General features: G+C 33.6%; 1 protein-coding gene across 1 annotated transcript; it reads right to left on the bottom strand.

Annotated features, from left to right (window-relative positions):
* Positions 1–229: 229 nt before the first annotated feature.
* On the bottom strand, positions 230–27,080 carry LOC127541453 (alcohol dehydrogenase 1-like). Its single transcript, XM_051966712.1, has 9 exons — positions 27,042–27,080; positions 24,578–24,679; positions 20,198–20,336; positions 18,128–18,215; positions 17,771–17,990; positions 17,320–17,580; positions 16,773–16,908; positions 5,529–5,667; positions 230–436 (listed from the first exon to the last, which is right to left on the bottom strand). The coding sequence occupies exons 1-9, from the start codon at positions 27,078–27,080 to the stop codon at positions 412–414; spliced, it is 1,149 nt and encodes a 382-aa protein (XP_051822672.1). The 3' UTR covers positions 230–411.

A 27,080-nucleotide genomic window follows, 5' to 3' on the forward strand; every position in this document is an offset into this window, starting at 1 on the left:
TTCCATTTCTCTGGCCCAGAATGTAAGAAGTCTTCATAAAAGTGAGGTTCATTTAGTATTCTTGTTATTGTTTCATGGATAGCTATAGCCAAAAGAGTAATTACCAAATGGCTAGCTCACTTCTGATAGTTTCTCATTATTTATGTTTGTCTTAAGAAAGCAAATCTAGTACATGGTTGAGACTGGGCCCATACCCTTAAGGGTAAGCCATGAGTCAATTTTATACACATTTAAAACAAACATCTTTTAATAGTACAATCTTCAGAAGTAGTTTATTCCACTTTCCACTGTTCTAAGAAGTACCATGTTTCCAACACCAGTTTTGATGAATATGAAGTCTTCAAGAGGATGACACTTTAGCAAGGAAGGATGTTTCCTTGCATTTCCATTCCCCTTTTACCCACTAAGATCTCAAAACAACAGGATACAGCGAATACTGAAATACAGAAGTGCAAAAATAATTATTTAGCCATGTTTCCAGACATGTCCAATTTGGATGTTTGTTTTTCTTGTCCATTATTGTTACATGGGTTTTGTTTTCTTTTTCTTTTCAACTGGGTGAGGAGATAAAATGAATTCTTGTTAATAGGAAAAAAGCAATATAAAATACAGATTATATTAAAAAGAGAATTTTGAAGTAGTATATATAGTCCCTGTCCTTAATTTCCACTTCTGATTTTTCTCCCAAAAACATTTCCACTTGAGGAAGAGCAACAAATAACCTGGACCTAACTTTTACAATGAAGGAAAGAATCCTTTCATTCTCTTTCCTCTGATGTTGATTCTCTGCACAGATCAATAATATATCATAGAAGAATGTAAAGTGGGGGAACTTCCTACTATGTATGTTGTATTGAAGAGTATCTATAATATAATATAAATCTCAGAATGTATTAACATTACAGGGACAATGTTATTGATCCAGTGATTCTAGCAATGAGGAAGAAAGTCTGAGAAGTTTAAAATTAGAAGCAACATCCTGCCTCCCTTTGCCACTGAGCTTTAAAAGTGATGCCCTTCCCACTGCATGGTAAGGCTCCTGGGTTAATGTCAGCGAGGCACAAGTCATCCTTTCTTTACAATTTCCTTTGTGACAAAGGGCCCATATTTTCTAAGAGAGCTGACATGGTTTAAAATCATCATGTGTAACTGGGGACCAGAGGAAGCCAAACAGCGTGTGAAAGGAGGACCGCTCTGAAAATCTAAAGACCCAGCTTCTTCCAGCTAGCTTTAATTAGCTATGTGCCTTTGAATAGCTTACTGAATCTCTATGGATCCCAGTTTCAACATTACTTCATAATAATATTAGTAAATGCCATTTACATTATGGTTTTCAAAGCAAAATTTTTTTTATTCTAATAAATAGATAGAATTTGTATTTGTTCCACTTTATTTTTGATGAAATTGAGACCTCCATCCAGTCTGTTGCTAAGTCTTGTTAGTTCTATTTTTGTGACATTTCTTTTATATTTTCCCTTATCTGATCTGACACAATAGGTCCTCATTACCTCATGCTTGGACTGTTGCATTAGCCTTCTTGTTGGTTTGCCATTATCAAGTTTTTTTTTTTTTTTTTTTCTCACAATAGTCCTTTCTCCCTTCTGCTATCCAGTCACTGCACATTTCCCATATTTAAGTTGCAATTTTAAATGTGTTTACTTAAACTTTGAGACTTGTAACACCAATATTAATAATATTAGGAACTTAAATAGCATGTTTAATTTAAATTTTTATTTTCATTTATTCACTTATTCTTCTTAAGTATCCTCTGTCTTTGGTCTTGGAGAGATGGACAAATAACCATCCTTTTATTAATAACTTGCTGATATTATTAATAAAATAATTAAAAACTATGTCTCGTGAACCTTTTTAAATGTCTCAATTATGGAGTCAGACAAGGGAGTTTGGTGGAAAAAAGACAATTCTGGCTTAGGTTCTTCCAGGAAACTGCCCCTTCTATTGAGTACTCATGAGATTTCTTTGCCTAGAAATAGGTCCTATCCTGAGAATCTTTAAGTTGAAATTTTGACTCTATTAAAACTAAAACTTCTGATTCTAACCTTGGATCATTTCTGGGTTAACATATGTGTTTATGTCTTTTCTAAGTATTTGAACTACAACCCTTCTGAATTTTTACTATAAACAGTAAATTGTGGTCTCCTTGATACAGGTTGGGAGACTTTTCTATTGTGAAGATTTTTTTGGAGAGGCCTCCTGGGAATTCTGGCTATAGAGTAAAATAGGGACCTGTATTATTTCAATCTTGTTGAACAAGTATGGTCCAAAGTCTTTTGCAGAAGAATTAAGGTATAAAAACCCTAAATTTATGGCAGGAAAAATTAATGATCTACCATTGAGAGCTCCTGAGAGCTCCATTTAACAGGTCTTCAGGATACAACTAAGGTCATTATAAGAATATGCTCTATATTCTTATTTGTTCTCCTCTCAATTTTTCACTTTCTGGGTCCCTAAGGTTGTTTTGTTTTTCTCTCTCCATTTGTGTAAGGTTTTCTAGTTAGCGTGGTTAGGAGGATGAAAAAGCAGCAGTTTGGGACTCCTCCATGAAGGAACATGATTTATTTTTGCAGCTTTATTCTGATAATAATCTAGACTGAACAGCCTGAAGATACCAAAAGCTAATGAAGGAAAGCCAAGAAATTTTTTTACTACAAAGTTAAATGAATTCAGATTTAATTAGATCCCAAAACTGAAGTTTGTAGATTGAACTATTTTTGCTGCCTCCCCAACCCCACCGCTGGGAAAAAAAAAAAAAAAAAAAAAAAAAAAAAGACATCAGGACACAACTGCGCAGAAGCCAGGGCTTTTATATGTTAGTCTTGAATGTAATCACTTTAGAGTTTCAGTTTTTTTAAAAATACATATTGACATTAAAAAAGCTATTATTCTTTTATAAGAAATATTGGTGAAGGGTATGAGAGAAATACAACTCTTGATTTGTTTTTAACCTTTATCTTTCTAGATTCTAAAAGGTGAAAGGAGAAGCAAGACAAAAAAGGAGGTGATAATTAAAGAGAAAGGGAAGAAAACATATTGAGAAACTTTGTTATTGTTATAAGACTAATTTAATTGGTTGTATTTTTCATTAGTTTATAAAAACTTAATATCCTTCCCACTGAAACACTTTTTGGCTAAAGGAAAGTAGTAACTGGAAATTTTTTAATGATTAGGAAATATTGAATAGAGATTTGTGATTTGAGAGATTCCTAACTAATTGACTTTATAGAAGTGCAGTGATTATTCTTTTTTAACATCAGGATAAATTTTTAAGAAAGGGAAATACTTTAAATGGAGAAATATTTTTAAGTTTAAAAACTATTTTGATATTGATTGGATAACAATTATGTCCAAACCTACTGTGATTAGTGAGACCCTGGGATCCTGAATACCAATTTACTGTTTTAGGGAGAGACAACAGTCAGTAGCTTAATGAAAACAATATCTGAGCTCTAAGGCTAGTGTCTATCTGTCTCTGGAAACAAACTTAGGAAAGTTATCTTGAAGGCTACCCCAGCCTCTTTTTAATTCAGAATTTGAGTTATCTATTGTCATCCCAATGGGAAATCTGATTTTATGTCCAATTAAATATGATGTGGATTTTTTTTTTTACTATAGACAATTTTCCACAAAATCTGTTCTAAGTACAATTTAGAATGACTATATGTGTACATCCAAACTATATTGTTATTATCTAAATGTGTATTATTAGCATCTTAATGTGTATCAACTTAGTTATATAAAGTTGTGTTTTTTTTTTCCCTGTGAATCTTTTACTATTAACACTGTGAGATTATAGTTAATACTAGGATGTGTAATCCTTGAGAACTGAACTCACTTGAAATTCTGATTATTGGAAATTGCTATTTAAGACCTTATGGGACTATTAGATGATTATGCCAGGTATGATCATCAAGCCATGCTATTGAACCATGATCCATGATGCCAGCAACCCTATGGGGTTTTATATGCATAAACCATACGTGGGAGTATTTATGGGAAAGGTTGGGAGAACAAATGTTAACATGAGCTTAGGTGGGATTCTCCTGACTTAATTTCCCCAACATGATTATTTCTTGAATGAAAAATATCCCATCCAGCTTGAGGCAAATTGGTCATCTACATAACTTTTGTTTGGAATTGACATCAAAAGAAGGGAACATTTTCTATTATGTTCCTATTCTTTTATGGCAAATTTCTATAATCATGACAAATCACAAGTAGGAAGATAATATTAAAACTTTTACATAAAGTAATTTTGGGAGTACATTTAAATTATTCTTTATAGTAAGGTGCAAATATAAGATTTGAACTATTTGATCTATGATTTCAGTACCTTATATATTCCAAACAAGTAATTAAATGTTTAGCTTAGTTTTTGACATGTTACTAACTAAATATTTTTGGTTAAGATCTTTTAATTTCTCAATGCTATGAGGATAATTAGGCAAATGATATATAGATTTGAGAAGCCATAATATTCTGTTATTTAGTTAATATGAGAACTGTTCTGTGTTAAGGAAAGGAATACCAGTGCAATTTTTTTGCTGTATCTTGGACATCTATTTTTATTAAGGACTTATTCATTTGAACAGTTAGAAGCTGAAAATGTTTAATTGTAAATACTTTACTTGATATGCAGTTTTAAAATGGGGTTACTTAATGGAACTTGTGTTATTCAGTGTATTTATATATCCATCCCAGAACTTTTTGTTGTAACTGAAGTTACATCTGGCAACTTGTAAATGAATTTATTTTTGTATTAGAATTCATCTTATAAAATTGGCTTCTGATTTCTGTTTGTAAAGATATACAGAAATAGAGAGAGATGGAGATAGATGATATGGAATAGCCAAAGTAAATTTAAGTTGAAGACCAATTTTGAAGGAAATTTCTACAAGTAACCTGAACTAGGGAAGAACTGAGACCATATCAGAACCATAAGATTGAATCTGATGTTTCTAGAGGAAAGGAGACATTTATTTCTTCTCCCCTTTGAATCATTTATGTATAGGGTCTACTTTTCAAAGTAAATTGCCCTTTTTGATTTTTGTCAAAGTGTCAACCATCTTTCCCTTTTTATTCTCACATTGTCTCTACTTAGAAACCCTTGATGAAGTGTTTGATGGACATGTTTGTCCATGATTGTCTTTGGTCTAAAAGAGATGGCAAAATGACCATCCTTTTATTAATAACTTGCTGGCCTTATTAATAAAATGATTAAATTACCCTCCAAAAAGAACCATCTGAAGTAGGTCAGATAGGTTTTATTATGTTGACTTTATATTAAATGATGAAACTGAGGTGCAGAGAGATGAAAGGATAGGCTTTGTTACATTACATAACTAATGAGTAGTGAAGTTGGTAGTGGATGATTGCCTGATTCCTTCCTTAGGGCTACTCTCTTCATCTGTTCCTAACTCATTTAGAATTTTATGACAAAGAATTTTTCATATTCATTGTGATTTTTCTATGTAAATGTCGGCACAAAATTGACCAAAAAAAGCTCTTACCATTTTCCTGATTGGAGGAGTTCAAACCCTTCATTGATTTTGACAAAAGGCAGTTTATGGGTTATCATTGAGTCCACATCAATTTTCTTTTTCATATAATCATCCACTAATAAAGGAATATCGTCTCTGATTTTATATTCTGTGAAGAAAAAAAAAGATAAAACTAGTACTTGAACAATAAGGCTAATGAATCAAGTAAATGTCAGTACCATAGAATAATGAACAGAGAAATTTCCCTTGACAGTAATGTAAGAGTCTTCTTTCCATCTTTTCCAAGTAACATAAGAAGCTAATTGATTGCCTAGAAGAAACACTAGATGGGGCTTGTGAGTTTCTTCTCACAATTTTCCATTCATATTCCTATGAATGTTCATATTTCTCCTCTTCTCAAAGACTGAAAGACCTTTTCTTATCTATTAAATAAAACTTAACTGCTTGAGCTGGTCATTCAAGGCCCTACAGATTTTGAGTTTAATTCAAATTCCTTCGGATCATAAATCATAGGAGAATAGATTGAGATCTGGAAAAGATCTATTGAGTCGAATCGTCTCGTTTTTCAGATGAAGAAACTGAGACCGAAATAGAATAATCATTTACTCAGGCACAAACAGTTCAGAAGTATCTGAGTCAGAGTATGAACTCAAATTGTCATGCTTCTCCATTCAGGGCTATGTCTACCACATTACATTGCCCCTATAGATTCACTCTGCAGCCAAATTGGATCCCTCACTGTGCTCTCTTCATATTTTATTTCCCGTTGCTATGTCTTTGTTCTACATGATTAGAAGATCCTTATAATCCCTTCCTGCTGAAATTTTTAACAATCCTCCAAGACCTAGTTAAAATACTATCTTATCCATGAAGACTTTTCCTTCATTCTACTTGGATGTTATCTTTTTTTTTTTTTTTTTCCGATTCCCCTCCCTTCCCCTCCACTGATTTATTTCAAAGTTAAATTTTCAGGAAGAACCAGACTTCCCCTGTTCACAGGGATAGGGTCCTTGCATTGAGATAGGATTTGCATTGAACAGCTCTATAGAGCTCATAATTCATGTATAAGAAATTGAATGTTCATTGCATTGTGTCCTTTTCTTTTTCTTCAACCTTTGTGACTTCTCTGCAGAAAAATGTTTGAAAGTTATTTTTTTAATTAAAAATATTTGAGTTCCAAATTCTTTCCCTCTCTTTAGCTTTTTCACCACTTTGAGAAGGCAAGCAATATATAAATTATACATATAAATGCAAAACATATTTTATATTACCCATATTTCATGACAAAGAAAGAAAAATAAAAACATAAATATATATATATACTTCAATTTGTACTCAGTTCATTAGTCCACTTTCTGGAGGTGAATAGCAGAATTGTCTTGCATCATTGTATTGATTAAAAGTAGCCAAGTCTTTCATAGTTTATCATTACAATATTGTTATTGTGTACAATGGTCTCTTAAGTTTTCTCATTTCACTCTGGATCAGTTCTTAGCGGTCTTCCCAGGTTTTTCTGAAATTATTTCCTTTATTATGTCATGTAGTACAGTAGCATTTTATTGCAATTAAATGGTACATATTGTTCAGCCATTCCCCAATTGATGGATATTACCTAATTTTTCTATTCTTTGCCACTATAAAAATAGTTACTATAAATATATTTGTACACATAGAGCCTTTTCCTTTAATCTTTTTGGAGCTATAAACCTAGCCTGTATCAGAGAAACAGATTTTAGTATTATTTCATTGTCTAAGGTAAAGCTTGTTAAACGACCAATATGGGGTCATGTAACTGAATGTGTGGTTTGCAAAATTATGTTTATTATCAGTAAATGTTTGATTTGTATATATATGCATGTGTATATTATGTATACATGTATAATATATACAACACACACACACACACACACACACACACACACACACACACACACACAAATCAATACCAAGGCTTTTTGAGTAGAAAAACTTTAAGAAGCCCTGGTTGATGATACATTTTAGGAAAATGTAGTTCCCTTGATTTTTCTCTTTTAATTAGCTCTGTTTTTATTGTTGCTTTGTCTGAGATCATGATTTCAAGCAGAATAGATCTTATTTCAATCTTTTATTTTAACTCTGTATATGTGTCTTTCTTTTTCAAGCATGTCTCCTGTCAACAACATGTGACTGGATTCTGGTTTCTAATCTATTCTGCTATTTGCTTACATTTTATGAATGTACATCCCATTTACATTCATGTTTATGATTTGTATTTCCTTCTCGTTCTTTTTTATTCTCTTTATCCTTCTCTCTCTTTTTACTCTGTTCCTCCTCAAAAGTCTGTTTTGTTCCTGACTAGTACCTCTTTTAATCTGCCCTCCCTTTTATCACCCCCTCTCTTCCTTCTTTTATCCTTTTGTATTCCTACTTTCTATTGGGTAAGGCAAATATATATTCTTCCCTCTTTCAACCAATTCTGATGAGCAGAATGAGGTTTAGGAATTGCTTGCTCCATTCTCCCACTCACCATCAATACTCTTCCTTGCACACTTTTTTATACCAGATAACTTCCCCCATTTTTCTTCTCCTTTCCATTCCTCCTAATATTTCTTTCTTATTCACTCCTTGATTTTTTTTTTTTTTTTTTGCTGAGGCAATTGGGGTTAAATGACTTGCCCAAAGTCATACAGCTAGGAAGTGTTAAGTGTCTGAGATTTGAACTCAGGTCCTCCTGACTAGAGGCAAATGCTCTATCCACTGTGCCACCTAGCTGTCCACTCCTTGATTTTTTAAACCATTCTACTATAATTAATCATACTTTCTGTCTATATAGATTCCTTCTGTATAATAATCATTAAGTTCTTAGAAATTATATGTATGTGAAGGATTCATGATAGAAAACACAATTCTGAATGCAGATTAAAATATACTATTTTCATTGTGTGTGTATGGATGCTTTTCCTTTTGGTTTTACAATTATGTATATCTGTCATAAAACCTATATAAAACCAATCATATAGTATATCAGATTCCTTAACATTTTAGGGAGGGGGAAAGGAAAGGAAAGAGGGAGAAAACTTTGAAAATCAAAATTTAAAAAAATGAATGTGAAAAATTTTTACACGTACTTGAAAAAAACTATTTAAAAATAAAAAGTAATTGTGTGTATATGCATATATGTACATATATGTACGTGCACATACATATATAGGTGAATATGTGTGTGTGTGTGTGTATAAAACTTTCCAGTACAGGAATATAAACAATTTAAACTTATTGGGTACTTTATGATTTTGCTATTGTATTTACCTTTCTATGCTTATTTTTAGTCTTGTGTTTGAATGTCAAATGTTCTATTCATATGTTTTTTCCTTTTTGTGTGTTTCTTATTAGATTTAAAATTTAGTGTTTTATTATTACCCAGTTACATGTAAAAACAATTTTAGCATAAAATTTTAAAATGTTGAATTCCAGATTTCTTTCTTTTTCCCTCCCTACTCCTTGCCTACATTGAGGATGCAAGTAATTCACTTCTGGATGCAGAGCCAAGATAGTGGAATGAAGCTAGGAAACTGTTCAAGCTTTCTCAATTTCCCTTGAAAACCACATGGAATTAGACCCTTGAACAAAGTCTGAAAGGACAGAGACTATGAAGAGACAGAATAGAAAACCACTCTTAAACTCAAGAAGGACTTCAGAAGAGGTCAGACTCACTGGGGTGAAAGGGATGGTCAGGCCAGCTCAGAAAATGTCCAGTGAGAGGGTCTTAATCACAGCAGATAAGCAACTGAGACCCTGCTCAATAGCAGGCTAGACCAGTGGAGTATCTTCTAGTCCCTGCTCAGAAGACAAATTGCCAGGTTGGGGAAACCAGGCTGTGTTCTGAAGAGAGCAGCTAGGGCTATCCCCTACTGTGAGCATAACATCAAACACAAGAGGCTTCTATGCTTGAAGCCAAGGCTCAGAATGCCATAAGAAGATTGGGACAGTGGCCTCTTTATCTCAAGAACAGAGCCTGACCTCAAAAGTCACAAAATAGAAAAAAAAGAAAGAATGAAAGAAAGAAAGGAAGGAAGGAAAAAAGGAAGGAAGGAAGGAAGAGAAAGAAGGGAAGAAAGGAAGGAAGAAAGGAAGGAGGGAGGGAGGGAAGAAAGGAGGAAGGGAAGGAAGAAAGGAAAGAAGGAAGGAAGGAAGAGAAAATGAGTAAGAAACAGAATAGAACCTTAACCATAGAAAGCTACTATGGTGACAGGGAAGACCAAAATACCAACTTTGAAGAGAACAAAATGATCATAGGGGAAATTTCAAAGAGTGTTATAAATTGATCATAAACTCAAAGATCCTTCTTGGAAGTGCTCATAGAGGAATTTAAAAGGCAAGCAAAGGAGTTAGGAGAAAAATTGGGAAAATAAATGAGACATATGCAATGGGAATAGGTCAAAAATTGAAGAAAACAATTCCTTAAAAAACATAATTGGCCATATGCAAAAGGAAAAATCCCTGAAAAAAAACAATACTTTGAAAATTAGAATTCATCAAATGGAAAAAGAGATTACAAAACCCAATTGAAGAAGATCATATATTAAAAACTAGAATCATGAAAATAACAGCTAATGACTTTATCAAGAGTCAGTTAACCAAATTAAAAAGAATGAAAAAAATGAAAGAAAATGTAAAATACCTCATTAGAAAAACAGCTGACCTGGAAAGTAAATCCAGGAGAGACAATTTAAAAATTATTTGTCTTCTTGAAGGCCATGACTAAAAAAAAGAGTCTATATAGCATTCAAGAAATCATCAAGGAAAACTGCACTGAAATACTAGAACCAGAGGACAAAATAGTTATTGAAAGAATCCATTGATCACTTTCTGAAAGAGATCTCATAAGGAAAAGCCCAAGAAACATTGTGGCAAAACTTCAGAACCATAATCTCAAGGAAAAAACACTGCAAGCTGCTGAAAAAAAGGTGAAACTAATTCAGGTTTTGAGGAGTCAGGATTACTCAAGATCTGGCAGTTTCTATAGTAAAGGACTGAAGAGCCAGTATATTCTGGAAGACAACGGACCAGGAATTATGACAAGAATCAACTACGCAGTAAGACTGAGTAGTCTCAGACTGAGACTGAGACTCATACTTTAGCCTGAGTATTATCTTTCAAAGGAAGAGATGGATCTTCAATGAAGTAAGGTTCTTTCAATCATTTCTATTAAAAAGATCAGAACTAAACAGAAAAATTTGATTTTCAAACAAAGGATTTGACAGAAATATAAAAAGGTAAACAAGAAAAAAAAACCCCACATACTTTTTAAAGATTAAACCAGTTACATCCCTACATGGGAAAATGATACATGTAAACTCTTGAGAACTATATCTTTTATTATGGCAGTTAGAGGGGACATCCGTAGACAAAGTTTACATGTGAGTGTAAACTGACTCTGATGTGATGACATTAAAAGGTGGAAAAGGATTGTACTGAGAGAAAAGTAAAGGGGAGGTAAAATGGGAAAATTAGATCACATGAAGAGGCACAAAAGGGAGAGGTTTAAACCCTATCTGAAGTTTAATTTAATCAGTTTTGGCTCAAAGAGAGAATAACATTCACTTGGGTATAGAAATTTATTGTATAGGGAAGCAAGGGAAGAATATATGGGAAGTAAAAGGAGAAAGGGTTTAAAAAAAAAAAAGGAAGAGGCTTGATAGAAGGGAGGGCAGAAACACCAGGAGAAAGGACAAAAAGAGGAAAGGAGAGATAATAGAAGGGAAGACAGGTTCAGAGTGGTGTGGGTCAGAAACAAAACACTACTAAGGAGGGACAGAGTGGAAAGAGACAAAAATGTTTATATAGAGAAGAAAATAGGAAGGAGGGAAATACAGTTAGTAATTATAACTGTGAATGTTAATGGATGAACTCTCTCATAAACTGGAAACAGACATAAGAGTGGGTTAAAAACCAGAATCCTAAAATATATTGTTTACAAGAAACACATTTAAAACAGATACATACACATTGAGGGTAAAAAGCTGGAGCAGAATTTATTATGGTTTGGCTGAAGCAAAAAAAAAAAAAAATCAAGTATAGCAATTTTTATTTCAGATAAAGCAAAAGCAAAAATAGATCTAATTAAAAGAGATAAGAAAGGAAACCACATCTTGTTAAAGGGTATCATAGACAATGAAGTAATATCAATACTTAAACATATATGCACCAAGTGATACAGCATCCAAATTCTTAGAAAAGAAGTTAAGCCAATTAGAGAAATAGACATCAAAACTCTACTAGTAGGGGACCTCAACCTTTCCCTCTCAGAATTAAATAAATCTAACCATAAAATAAACAAGAAAGAAACTAGGGGAAGTTAATAGAATCTTAGAAAACTTAAATATGATTAGCTCTCTAGAGAAAATGAATAGGAACAGAAATAAATATTTCATTTTCAGCAATATACACAGCACCTGCATAAAAACTGACCCTTAGGGAAAAATCTCATAATCAAATGCAGAAAGGCAGACATAGTTAATGCTTCCTTTTCAGATCATGATGCAATAAAAATTACATTCAACAAAGGGCTAGGGAAAGATATACTAAAAGCCAACGGAAATTAAATAATCCAATTCTAAAGAATGAATGGATCAAATCAAAGAAACAATCAACTATTTCATCCAAGAGAATGACAATAATGAGACAACATAGCAAAACTTATGGGATACAACCAAAGTTGTTCTTAGGGAAAATTTTACATTTCTAAATCATTTCATAAATAAAATAGAGAAAGAGGAGATAAATAAATTGGCCATACAACTAAAAAAGCTAAAAAAAGAACAAATTAAGAATCCCAATTAAATAACAAATTAGAAACATTAAAAATCAAAGGTGAGATTAATAACATTGAAAGTAAGAAAACTATTAAACTAATTAAATTATTAAACTAAAACTAAGAGTTGCTTTTATGAAAAAATAAAGAAAAGCTTATCTATTTTGTAGTAAAAAAGAATTGGAAAATGAGTAGATATCTGTCCATCAGTTGGGGAATAACTGAATAAGTAATAGTATATGGAAATAATGGAATGTTATTGTTCCATAAAAAATGATGAACAGGCTGATTTTAGGAAGGCCTGGAAAGATTTACATGAACTAATGGTGAGTGAAACAAGCAGAACCAGCAAAATATTGTATACAGCAATAGCAAAATTGTGCGATGATCAGTTTTTAAAAATAAAATCTATTTTGAGATAGAGATCTAGTAATGAATGGTATTACTAGGTAAAAGGGTATGCATGGTTTTATATGCCTTTGAGAATATCTCCAAATTGCTCTATAGAATGATTGAATCAGTTCATAACTCTAACTAAACAGTGCTTTAATATCTCATTTTCCCCACATCCTCTCCAATGTTGGTCATTTTCTTTTTCTGTCCCATCAAAATTGTTTTAATTGTCAGTTCTCCAATCACTAGTGAGTTAGAACATTTTTTCATATGGGTATATATAGTTACGATTATTTCATCTGAAAACTGTTCATATCTTTTGATCATTTGTCAGTTGGGGAATGACTTATTTTGATTCAGTTATCCATGTTTGAGAAATAAAGCCTTAGAGAAACTTGCTTCAATTTTTTTTACAATTACTTTTGCTAACTATTTTGTTTCTGTTTAATTCTTTGTCTCCTTTCACCCTCTCCTTTCACAACTCTGCAAGTGTTTTGCTTCTAATTACCTTCTTCTGAAATCTACTCTCCTTTCTATTTCCCCTGGTCCTACTTATCTCCTTCCTCTTGTACTATTTTATAGGGTAAAATAGATTTCTCTATCCAATTGACTGTGTTTTATTCCATCTTTGAGCCAATTCTGGTGATAGTAAGGTTCACTCATTCTTTTCTCTCCTTTTCTTGTACTGTAAAAACTTTTTCTTACCTCTTTCCTATGTGACATTCCACTCCATTCTACTTTTCCCTTTTCCTTTCTCCCAGTACATTCTTCTTTCATCCCTTAATTTTATTTTCTTTAGATATTATCCCTTTGTAAGGGTCCATTGGAAAGGCCAGGCAAGCACAGTTGAGATGGAGTAGGCCATTCACATTCACAGTTATGATTACTAACTGTATTTCCCTCCTTCCTATTTTCATAGAGTGAGGTGCAAACCACGTGAATAAAGTCTGAACTTGTTTGTCATAAATTCTTGGGTGCTCTGTTGTGCTCAAACTGCATCTGCATGAGATAGCAGCCGGAGGACTTTGGAGACCTCAAAATAAAGGTAAGATTTGATATTATATTTACCAGAGATTTCTCTGAACAGGTCTGGGAATTAGGATTGGTTAGTGATTATTGAGTAAAAGGATCTCAATATTCTTCAATTCAAATAGCACTTGTCAGTCTATATATATATACTTCAAACTGCCATAATAAGGAAAAAATTCTTATGTTACAAGTATCATCCTCCCATGAAGGAATGTAAATAGTTCCTTATTTACAGTTCCTATTTAAAGTTCCTTATGATTTTCCTTTTCCTGTTTCCTTTTTTACACTTCTCAAGAGTTTGTATTTGAAAGCTAAATTTACTATTAAGTTCTGGATTTTTCATCAAGAAGACTTGAAAGTCCTTTATTTCTCCCCTACTTTACCCTCTTAAGGATTATCTCAGTTTTGCTCAATAGGTGATTCTTGACTATAATCCTAGCTCCTTTGCCCTTCATACTATCATATTTTAAGCCTGCCAGTCTTTTAATGCAGAAGCTACTAAAACTTGTATTATCTTGACTGTGACTTCACCATATTTGAATTTGTTCTTTTTGGCTGCTTGAAACATTTTTTTCTTTCATTTGGAAGATCTGGAATTTGGCTATTATATTTCTGGGAGTTTTCATTTTGGGATCTCATTCAGGAGGTGATCAGTGGATTCTTTCAATTTCTATTTAAATAGGTAGTTCTAGAATATCAGGGCAATTTTCCTTGACAATAAAGATGATGTAGAGGTCCTTTTTTTTTCCCCTGAGGCAATTGGGGTTAAGTAACTTGCCAAGGGTCATACAGTTAGAAAGTGTTAAATGTCTGAGATCAGATTTGAACTCATTCTCCTGTTTTAGGGCTGGTACTCTATCCATTGTGCCTCATAGCTGCCCCTTGAGGTCCTTTTTTTGATCATGATTTTTAGGTAATTCAATAATTTAAAAATTATCATTTCTAGATCTATTTTCCAATAAGTTATTTTACATTATCTTCTATTTTTTATTATTTTGGTTTTGTTTGATTTTCTTGATTTTTCATGAAGTCATTAGTTCTCATTTGTAATTTTTAAAAAATTATTTTCTTCACTGAATTTTTGTACCTTCTTTTCCATTTATACAATTCTGCTTTTAAAGAAGTTGATTTCTTTAGTGAATTTTTTCCTATTTGGCTAATTCTGTGTTTTTAAGAAGTTATTTTCTTCAGTGAATTTTTTTGTCTTTAGTTCTACTTGTCAATTTTGCTTTTTAAGGGATTTTTTTCCTCAATGGTTTTTTGTATTTCCTTTGCCATTTGGCTTATTCTCTTTTTTAAGGTTTTGTTCTTCAGGTTGTGTGTGTGTGTGTGTGTGTGTGTGTCTTCTTTAACAAGCTGTTGATTTGTGTTTATGATTTACTTACAGCACTCTTATTTTTCTTGTCAATTTTTCCTTTTTCTTTCTTACTTGATTTTCAAAATCCTTTTTAAACTCTTCCCTGGCTTGAGACCAATTCACATTTTTTTGGAGGCTTTAGATATAGGATCTTTGATTTTATTATCTTCTGAGTGTATGTTTTGATCTTCCTTGTCATCATAGTAACTTTCTGTGGTATAGGATCTTTGATTTTATTATCTTTTGAGTGTATGTTTTGATCTTCCTTGTCATCATAGTAACTTTCTGTGGTCAGAATCTTTTCCTGTTGTTTGCTAATTTCCCTAGCCTATGCTTTGACTATTAACTCTTTGTTAAAGTAGGATTCTGCTTCTAGGATAAAGGATGCACTGTTTCAAGCTTCAGGAGTTTTTTGTTTTGTTTTGTTTTTGTTTTTGTTTTTTTTTTGGGGGGGCAGCTGTTTTTAGAGATACTTCTTGGGATCTGTAAGTTTTCAGTTCTTCCAAGGTGGTATGTTATAAGGAAAGGTTTGTTTACTAATCTCCTGGCTTCAGCTTTGGTTTGTGAGAGATCATAAGCATTCTTTTCAGCCCTAAACCTGAGGAGCACTTGTACTCCACTGTTGCTGTGAACTCTGGTGTGCTAGTGTTCTTTCTCATCCTGAAACTGACATCTAGGACTGTGATCAAGGCCTTCTCCTGCTTTTCTGGGCCAAGGCTATGCTTGTGTGACCTGTACTGTACTGTACTCTACTTTTACCCTGATTGGACAAACCTTTCTTGCCAACTTTCCAATTTTTCCTAGACTGGAAAATAGTTTCACTACATTTTTGTGAGTTTTTATGCTCTAGAATTTGTTTTGAGTCATTATTTTAAAGTATTTGGAGGGATTTGGGGGAAAGTTCAGGTAAATCCTTGCCTTTATGCTGCCATCTTCTCTTCTCCAGTTTTTTTCTTCAGGAATGCTTGGAATTCTCTATTTCATTGAATATACAGTTTTGTAGGTTATATTTTCCTGGTTATGATCCTCATTCCTTTGTCTTCTGGAATAAATACTTTTGAATTGATTTATTTATGAATAATAGCCTTTCATGATAATGATCAGTTTTTAGTTGCAAATAATATCAATCAATTTTTATAAATCTGCCACTCTATCCTTTAGTCAGGGATGTACTCATATTTATAATAATATGATATATATAATATACACATATATATTATATATAAAATAACTGACTCTACCAAAAAATGTATGTATACAGGACCCAATTTTAAGTTTGATCAGCATATTTTAAATATTATCTATTATTTTCTTAACCCTAAAAATAGACAAAACAATAAGTAAAGAACTGTTTTTTAACATTTGCCAATTTCAGAGGTGTAAATGCTTGCACCAAAAATTTAAGCTTTTGTGAGCTGGTTCTGGCACACCCCTAATTTTAGAAATGGAATAGAAATACTTTTAGCTTTCTCTGTATTGACTTTTTCTATATCACTACCTAGTACATACCTGGTACATAATAGATGCTCAACAAAGATATGACTAATTCATTGACTGACTTTATTCTTCTCTCTTATTCTATAAATGTTAACTGCTATATTTGTATGTCCCAATGTTTCTGAAAAATTCAAAAGTATTTGTTAGAGTTAAAACCCCTAGTCCTTTCAAATTTTCTTCCTACCTCCTATCAAGCTCCCTTTCAAGGTCCGGCCAGACAGTAGCTTCATTGGGTCAAAAGAGAGCTGGGATTTTTCTGGTGCTACTCCAATAATTACACAGACCCCATAGCTCATGTTGCAGGATTCCAGAGCAGCAACCTAAGTGTTAAGAATGCAATTGTGAGTCCTTCAGTTATACCTCTGTTACATAGTGTTTTACTGTGAAGCTTACTACCAAGAGAACCAGTAAAATTAATGCTGCATTAATCATATCAATTTGAGCCACATGAGATAGGTTCATAAACTCCTGTTTCTTAATTAGAATAATGTGTCACATGAAGGAGTTTATTTTAAGTACCTCCCCTGTTTAGTGTCTGTGTACTCTAATGCTATATCACTGAGTACAATATGTGATTTAAATGATTTTAAAACATTCTACTATATAGGTCATTGAAGGTAAGGTAAAGCTGTCTTTAAGTTTTAAGTATTTTTTGGTAAGGTTAAATTCATTTAATATGTAGCTACTTGCTGACATAAAACACATTCTTTCTGTGCCCACAGATAACATACCATAGTGTCGATGGTCCCAATAGCCTCAAAGGTAAAGTCAGCACCAAATTCAGTCATTTCCATTATCACCTGCTGGATGGGCTTTTTGAAGTTTCGAGGATTAAGACAATCAGTGACCCCAAGAGCTTTTGCCTTCTCAAATTTCCTTTCATTAATATCAATGCCAATGATCCTGGAAGCACCAGCTGCTTTGCACGCCATAACAACTGCAGAGCCAACACCTCCAAGCCCAAAGACAACACAGGTAGAACCAGGAGTCACCTGCATATGAAGAACACAAACTCCTAGTGAGACTTTTAGGGCTGAATAAACCTGAACCATCAAAATAGCAGAAATGTTCTGCACAGTCTGCCTGAGTCTTTACAAGGTACTTGCTTGACCATTTTGGCTGATTCAATCATTCATCAGGGAAAATCCTTGTTTATTGAACTGCCCATCAACACATACTCACCTGTCCAGCATTAACAACAGCTCCATAGCCTGTGGGGAATGCACAGGCTAATACACAGACATTCTCCATGGGTGCATCATCATCAATTTTTACTACTGAAATCTCATGCATCACGGTGTATTCAGTGAATGTGCTTGTTCCAAAAATATTATGCACTTTTCTTCCTTTGCATGTAAATCTGGTGGTACCATCAAGCATCAATCCAAATGGAGAAAAGATACTAGTTCATGGAGACAGACAGACACAGATCCACACAAAGATAAATGAGACCCATTAGCTCTAGAATTACAATTTTACATTTTTTTACATTACATTACATTTTTTTGTAAGCAAAATCAGTGATATAAGGGTACTTACTCTTCCTTCAGGCAACAGTTGCCCTTGGCATGTAAGCAGGAGTCACATTTTCTGCACTGAGGTAAAGCAATTAATAAGACTTTATCTCCTAAGGGAGGAAAACAGAAGAAAATGGTCCTTATATTGTATGGAGAGAAAACGGAATAACATAAACATAAAGTGAGGAAATAATTCATCAAATTGTATATGTTGGATTTTATAAAAAATAACTCAAAAATTGGAATGAAACATTGACACCTTAGTTACAAAGGGTAGACTTGAGAGGTAACAGTCATTTTGAAAGCCTAAACCAAGCACTAGGAGGATATCCCAGAATGCCCTTTGTTGCTGCAGCTAGAAGGACCTGAAAAATTCTGGTTTTGGTTTTTCCTGAAGATAGGCACCAGGAGCTGCCAAGACTCGGCGGCACTAAGCATAGTTTCACTTGAAGGAGATCACAACTTTTGATCTTTTAATATCAGGCAAGTCTCAAGTTATTTCCCTCTCTAGCACATTTGGGAAAGGGAAAGATACAATCATTTTTTAGGTACTTACCAAATATATGACAGACATTGTTCTCAGCTCTTGACAAAATATTTTCTCATTTGATCTGCACATAAAACCTGGGCTCATCATTCCCATTTTATAATTGAGGAAACTGAGGCAAACAAAGGTTAAGTGACTTGCTCAGTCATATAGCTAAGAGTCTGAAACTGGATTTGAACTCAGGTCTTTTTGGCTTCATGTCTAGCACTCTCACCACTGGGCCACCTAGCTACCATTCCATGCTTCCTAACTATCCACAAGCTTTCCCCGACATCCAGAAGTGAGAATTGCAGAATGTACCTTGATCTGGGTACCATTCCCTCCACTTTATAATTCAATCATCTGCCTGTTTCTTCCATTATTTATTGACACAACTACAGGCAGATAGTCCTTTTTCTGGCTCTTTGTCTGAATAACACAGTTTTTGTATCTAAAGAAATTACATTCAGGTTGATTTTAGTCAAGAAAGGTTCCCTGTTTGTCCTCATTGACTGAAAACATCATGTTAAAAAGCATGGGAGCAAGCACATAGTCTTGTTTCACTCCATTGGTGACTGGGAAAGCTCAAGAACATTATCCATTGTCTAGAACACGGGCAAGCATGCCATCATGAAATTAATGTACTAATATTATTTTATGGAGAAGTCACGCATGGCAAGTGTTTACAAGTCAGAAAAGCAATGCAAGCACATTCTCAAGGCTTCTCTTAAGAACTTTGGAATTATCCCTCTATTTTTGTCCACCTGCATTTTTGATTTCCTTCACAGGCTAATTATACACTATTTCAAAGTCCAATTCTTTTTGTGCAGCAAAATAACTGTTTGGACATGTATACATGTATTGTATTTAACTTGCACTTCAACATATTTAACATGTATTGGTCAACCTACCATCTGGAGGAGGGGGAGGAGGGAAGGAGGAGAAAAGTTGGAACAAAAGGTTTTGCAATTGTCAATGCTGAAAAAGTACCCATGCTTATATCTTGTAAATAAAAAGCTACAATATATAAAAAAAAAAAAACTTTGGAATTTATTATATGACATGGGACACATTGACACAGGATATCCCAGCATGATGTGCCCTCCTCAGAGAAGATGCTGTACACTATGAGTAAAGCAGAGAGATGGAGAGTCCACCCCAAATATTCATAGGGACTATTTGTGTCTGATCTATGAAAGAGCATTCCAAACTTGTATTGGTCTGATCAGTCACATTCAGACATATTAATTCGTCTCTAACATAGTGACGTCCATTTGGTCTTCTTTGAGAATGAAGGACAACCAATCAAATCAAGAAAGATTTTTCAAGCATAAGATCAAAACTAAGAGAGAAGAACTTTTATAAACTTGGGAAGGTTTATATTCTAACAGAGGATTTGGCAATCTAGTAATCTAAGTTCCTTCCAGTTCTGAATCCTTTAATCTACTTGTAATATATGAATCTACTTCAAAATTGCTTTCCTTTTTGAAGAGAATTTTATTGTTTTTGTTGAGTGGTCAAAAGGAGAGGATGCTCATCAAACACCATTTTGGATTCCACCCTCACCTGGTTTCACACTGTTCACATCTTCTCCAATGCTTTCTACTATCCCAGCTCCTTCGTGTCCCAAAATTGCAGGTAAAGGTGTTTTGAATGTTCCATCTAGTATGTGATTATCTGAACCACAAATCCCTGAAGATATAACCTGCATAGCAATTAAATGACATCAAACACAGTAGAATAGTTTCTTTCTGTATTATCAGAGGTTCACTGAAATCTAGTATAGTATATACTGTATATTAAAAAAAAGTTGTAAAACAGAAGTTCAAAGTTTCTTATATATAATCCTCTTTTTAATTCTTTGTATATATCAGAACCTTTGTTTAAAAAACTTCTGAGTCAGGGCCAGCTAGATGACCCAGTTATCCTCTGATGATTGTTTTCCATCTTGCTAGAGATTTAAGCAAAGAAAACTAAGAAAGTATGTTTCTAAAGAGAGATTTTCTTTAAAAACATCCAAATCCTAGTATTTGAAAATCCACCATAATCTAGTTTAGTTCTGATGAATTTTCTATATTTTCTCTGACCCCCTTGGTTGACACGCTTAGGTTTATCAGACAAATGTGATTTAAAGCATATTATGGCTGATACAACAGATTCCATATTCTTCTTCCCTCCCCGATCCTGCCATGTTATTATTGACTCATGTCTAACTCTTCATGACCCCATTTTAGATTTTCTTGGCAAACATCCTGAAGTAGTTTGCCATTTCTTTCTTGAGTTCATTTTATAGATGAGAAAACTGAAGTTAACAGGGTGAAGTGATTTGCTCAGGATCACACAACTTGTGTCTGTGGTTGGATTTGAACTCAGGTTTCCTGATTCTGGGCATGGTGCTCTTTGTGTTTCACCATCTAATGGCCCTGCGTGTCCTCATAGTAGATGCTTAATAAATGCTTGCTGAATTACTTATAGTGCAAGGCATCCTGTATGGATGCAGTGTCTAAAACTATAACTCAGAATACTTGCCTTTAATAGTAAGCCAGTGTATATGTACATCCATGAGGCAAACAGAATAAATCTAATTTCTCTTTCATGGAAAATCCCTTCAAATACCTGAAATCCTCCTGCAATTCTTCCATATCTTCTCTAAATATCTTCAACTGCTCATCATATTGACATGAACTCACAATCCTGAATCTTCTTCCCTTTTGCTGTTCCATATCCATGCCATTCCTGAAGTGAGGCACTCAAAACTGAACATATTACTTTAAAAATAGTCAAACCAGGGCAGAATACTCTCACTTCATTTCCATGATCATGGATACTCTGTCTCTCTTATTGTAGCCTAAGATTGAAGTGGATTTTTCATCTGCCACATCATATTTTTTGAATAATTTTGAACTTGAAGTTCATTGAAGTTCTCAGATTTTTTTCATACAAATTACTTTTTAGCTTTGTTCTATCCATCTTGTGCTTCTGAAATTGGTTTTTTGAACTCACTTGTTACACTTTACATTTATACCTATTGAATGAAAAAAAATTGGGATTGAAGCTCAATGTTTCAGGTTATCAAGATTTATTTTTGCATTCTCATTCTGTAATTCAGTGTGTTATTTATCGTTGCTGTTGTGTCATCTGAAAATATAAGTTATTACATTTATGTGTTCAGTCAGGTCATTAGTAAAAATGCTATAATTGCTCAGATAATCTGATACTGAATTCTTATGAGTACCATAATAGGATTATAAATGGATTTTCCCAAGGAATTCAGCTATAAAAAGAAGGAATGATCTAGGACAATATATAGTGTAATTAATAGGATCTAGTGAGAAGTGTTTTTTTTAAGGATAATGGAAACAAGGGCATGTTTGTAAGCAGTAGTTAGGAAGAATAGATTGGGAATGAGTTGGGAAAAAATGAGGATTACAGAAGGGACAATCTACTGGAGAAGATAGCCTCCTGATAGGGTTTAAGAGCACATGTATAGAAATTTGACTTGGCAATAAAAAGGTTACTTTTTATGAGAAATTGGAATGAAGGAGGAGTTAGTGGGTAGAGACATCCAAATGTTGTGAGATAAGAAGGAAAGAAGAAAAGAGAAGTTTTGGCAAATGGCTTCACATATTTTATTTGAATAGGAGACATAATTTTCAGCTGGGAGGATAGGAGGTTTAAGGATGCATGAAATAGTTTGAAATAGTTATTGTGGTGGATAGACTGAATTAATTAGGATGGAATGCTTTATCATGGTGAATACTCAGTTGAGATTAGCTAGCACAAATTTGTGGTGGACCCAATGAGCAGCTTCATCATTTCTACAGCACATGAATAGAAGATGAGATAAAGGAGAGTAGACATAATCCAAGCTTGGAGCATGGCAAAATTGGTGGATATTTTATGGGAAGAGACAGGAACATTGCATAGGATAGATACAAACAGATTGTAATTTGTATCTTTGAAGGGAGAGCCCACAAGGATGGTTTTTCAGATCCATTCCCTAAAAGATACCAGAAAGATATATATATATATATATATATAGATATAGATATCTATATATCTATATATCTATATAACATTTGTGATAAATAGGCCCTAAAACCTTTTAAAATTATTTAATAATGATTATTGTTCACATTATATAAATCATGACTTTTAATTTTTCAAGAGTTTTAAACTTCACTTTTAGCAATCTGGTGAAAACAATGGACTGCGTCTGTGAAAAAATGTTTTTAAATAATTGAAGGAAATGCTAAATTTCAGTTGGAACTTAGGGAAAATAAACATGTATTTTTTCCCCCTTTCCATGTTCATAGTTCAATTGAAACATATCTAATGGACCAGGCCTAGGATAAGAACCTCTGCTTTATTGGAAGAGAAACTGAAAACTCTAGAAATTGAATTCCAGATATTCAAATTTCTAATTAACTTTTGCTAAACAAAATCCACTCAACTTCCTGTCCCCCTTCAGCATTTATTACTTATATGTCTGTGACTTCTGTGGTAACTATTCCATCTTGATGAAAAATGGCTAGTATAAATGAAGAAGAGATTCAAGATAGGAAATAGACCTGTGCTATAGCAGACTCCAGGATGGTGAAACTCCCACTGCCAGTGCTAGTTAATACCTTCTGCACAATTTATAATCTTAGAGAGTTCCTTAGAACTTACTCAGAGTCACAAGTCAAATTGTGTCAGAATTTCAGCTTGAATCTTGTCTTTCTAGCTTCAAGATCAGCTCTATATTTAATGAACAAGTAGCAAGTTTAACATACAGAAACCTTGATCTTGTCTGTTCTTCATGAATTTTAATCATGTCCATTTTGTGTTGGGAGCCATCTTTGCATGTATTTTGAAGAATAAAAAGGTATTAATTTTTTTTAAAAAAAAAAAATCATGTCCACCATTTCTTGACCCCATTTGAGGTTTTCTTGGCAGAAAAAGTGGAGTAGTTTTCCATTTCCTTCTCCAATTCATTTTATACACAAGGAACCTGAGGCAAATAGGGTTAAGTGACTTGCCCAGTGTCTTAGACTCTATTTGAACTCAGAAAGATGAGTCTTCCTAACTTTTGGCCTGTGGCTCTATCTATCATTGTTCCATCCAGCTGTCCTTCATAACTAAGAAAATCTAGAAAATAAATTGGGTCAAAAAAATCTTACTGAGAAAATAATTGTAAAATGTTTGCAGAACATTGAATCACTCGCTTTATAATAATGGATGTTCAAGCATGCGTCTCATCAGTTTGGAGGGAAATAAAGATCGATATTTACCAAACAAGAGATCATTTAATGAAGCAATTGTTAATTATGAAACAAGTAGATATATGTCTTTGGAAGTAAGTGATCAATCTGAACATTTTTGAGAGCCATCTTTTATAGATTTTCCATTTTAAAGTATTTTTTTATATTCCCTAGTGCTTTGTACATAGAAATGCTTAATAATATATGTTGATTTGGATTGAATTACATATAATATCTCTTTGGGTAGTGCCCTGTAAGATGACCCTGGGCTTTATGGTGTGCATAGGATGCAAGTCCTGATTGGCTAAAAGAATGCTGAACCCAGCATTTAATGACATCAGTTAGCTGCAGAGGGAAGACCTCAGGGAGGCAGTCTAAAGAGATAGGAAGTTTCTTGAAATTTTGAAAAAAAGTATATAGAAAATTAAAACTTCAGGGGCAGCTAGATAGCACAGTAGATAGAGCACCAGCCCTGAAGTCGGGAAGATCTGAGTTCAAATCTTACTTAACACTTCCCAGCTGTGTGACTCTGGGCAAGTCACTTAATCCCAATTGTCTCAGCAAAAAAAGAGAGAGAGAGAGAGAGAGAGAGAGAGAGAGAGAGAGAGAGAGAGAAAACTAAAAGTTCTAAATCTTCATTCGTAACGCAGGAATTCGCATTGAATTTATAATTTTAGAAGATAATCATGAATATCAAATTTACCTTGATTCGAACCTCTCCAGCCTTTGGTGGATCAACTTCTACTTCCTCAATAGACAAGGGAGTATTACTTGCCCAGGCAATGGCTGCTCTGCATGTGATAACCTGTCAAATTAATTAAATAGAACAAACTCCTGATATAAGTTGAAATTATGTTTGACATCCCTTTTACTGAAGACATCCTGGCTGTCTCCTTTGCTATCTTTTCAAACTGAGGATGGTTTTCTAACCTGTACATTTTGGACAAATATAAAAATAAAGATCTGAAGGAAGGAAACAAGTAGTTATGAAGTTGCATAGTAATGGGACATATATTGTACTAAGTGTTTTACAGGTAATCTCTTATTTGATCCTCACAACAGTTCTGGGAGATAGGTGTTCCTATTGTCCTCATTTTACAGATGAGGAAACTGAGGCTGATAGAGGGCAACATGATTTGAATTCAAACCCTCCTAGCTTCAGTTCCATCCCTCTTATCCATTATACCACTGAATACACAGTATATAATTAAAGTAGCCATTTAGAACATGGATTTCTTTCTACACTTGTGGCAGGATGGAATTTTGTTCAGGTTGATGGTTTTTCTGCTGTGTCCTTCATATATTTCAACAATTTTTTATGTATTGGAAAGAGTAATAGATGTAGAATCTGAAGACCTGATTTTACGCCCTGCCTCAACCATTTCTATGTTAAATTACCTTGGACATCTCACTCATCTTTCTCAGGCTCAGTTATTTTGTGAAGTGTTAATCCCAATCCCTGTTCACATGCCTCATAACCATAGTATTGAGAGTCTCAAAGAAATAATTTGTGTAGAAATGTCCTTATTAATTATAATGTGCTACATACATGTGAATTTTTCCTTTTACTAGATAAATGTTTAAAGGAATGGATTGAGAACCAAGAGTTTAGACTTTTGCAGGACAATTGCTAGTTCTTATTCTGTTCTAAAATTAAGATGGGAATTCATCACCATAGTACAATCATAAAAATAAACATGTTTTCCTCTAATTGAGAAAAGAATTTTATATTCCCTTCATTTTTTATGTAGGGACAGTATCATTTGTGATGTTTTCCTGCTTTAGTAAGAATTGTTCCTAAATTTATTACCAAACTTGCTTATAACTAAGAAATGTCTTGGTGAGAGTGATTGGACTTGGGATTTTATCACTATAGGCAACTTCTAATATGAAAATTCCTTCCACCAATATAGATCAGTAACTGTTCTGCTTTACATTTAGAACTGGAAGACACCTTTAGAAGTCATTAATTCGAATTACTAATCTAATATTTTATTTTTCAGATCAGGAAAATGAGATCAAGTTCAAAGTCATAAAAATAGTAAGCGACAAAGACATGATTTGATACCACAGCTCTCTGATTGCAAAGCCAATATTCCTTCTGCTCTACCTTGCCTGAAGTTGTAAGAAATTAAGTGATTCGTCTTTAGATGAACCACTACTATGTATGGTAGGGCTTGAACCCAGGTATTTCTGACTCCAGGGCTAGCCCTCTACATAGTCTCTCATGACCTTAATACATATTAGAGATGATTGGATTAAAAAAAATTATTCAAAGGATTTACCAAATGGTTTCTCTGAGATTAAAATTAGTCCACCTACAAGAAAGACTGACACAGAGATCTGAGTCAATGGCACTTTATTCAAGGGTCCTTCCAATCAAGTGGACCTCAGATCTTCCTCATGATCTGAGATGCCTCTTCTTTCCAGAGCCTTATTTTTATAGGGCTAACTGTCCAGTCAATCCAAAACAGCTTTTCCAAATACAGAATTATTTCATTGATTGACATATGACACATAAGTTAAAATAAGCAATATGTCAGCAGGATCACAAGTTGGATAAAGCAAGAGATATCTCCATATAAGGTAGACTGGTTTCTTCTTTATTTGGGCAGAAAGAAATGTTACAAATTTTAACAGTCAGTGACCTAAGCAGTCATAAAATAGTCATCTGCTTCTATCGGACAAGTGATTGATCTGGAGGTACAAAAATATTTTGGGGGACTTTCCATGTAGTTGTCACCTCTGCCACTGGACGTGGTCATCATCACAAGGCAAAACATGTATGGAGGTCCTTTAGTTAATTTCCTATAGTTAAGCAAGTAAACTTAGAATCTGCAGCTCACAGTTCTAAGACCCTATATACAGAACTTTGAAATGATTCTATCAGATTGATTAACATTGATTGGAATAGAATAGGAGTCCAAAAATAATTACTTCTTTCAGTAGCAAGAACTTTATTTCAGTAAAACACACATTTTATAAGTTGAATTGCAAAAATGATCAGGAATATATCAATATATAAATAAGCAATTCTTTCATATACAAGTAAAATAACATTTTACTTAATAAAATTCTTCAGTTAATGAGACAACACATTTCTCTGTGCACTTTATCATTAAACTGAAATATGAGAATATATTTCAAGAAATAAACTCTCCACTCACCTTGCCAGCAGTTTCCGTAGAAAATTTGGCTTGATTCAT

The sequence above is a fragment of the Antechinus flavipes genome, chromosome 6 (genome assembly GCF_016432865.1).
Source record: "Antechinus flavipes isolate AdamAnt ecotype Samford, QLD, Australia chromosome 6, AdamAnt_v2, whole genome shotgun sequence".
Lineage (NCBI taxonomy): Eukaryota > Metazoa > Chordata > Mammalia > Dasyuromorphia > Dasyuridae > Antechinus > Antechinus flavipes.

Bases quoted from the DNA above. Each gene is read 5' to 3' on its own strand.
- LOC127541453 (XM_051966712.1), bottom strand. From the start codon at position 27,080: ATGAATCAAGCCAAATTTTCTACGGAAACTGCTGGCAAG. The intron at 20,337-24,577 runs GTAAATTTGATA...ATTGCTATGCAG, and splicing joins CTGGAGAGGTTCGAATCAAG to GTTATATCTTCAGGGATTTG. The intron at 16,909-17,319 runs GTATGTTATCTG...CTTAACACTTAG, and splicing joins TTGGGACCATCGACACTATG to GTTGCTGCTCTGGAATCCTG.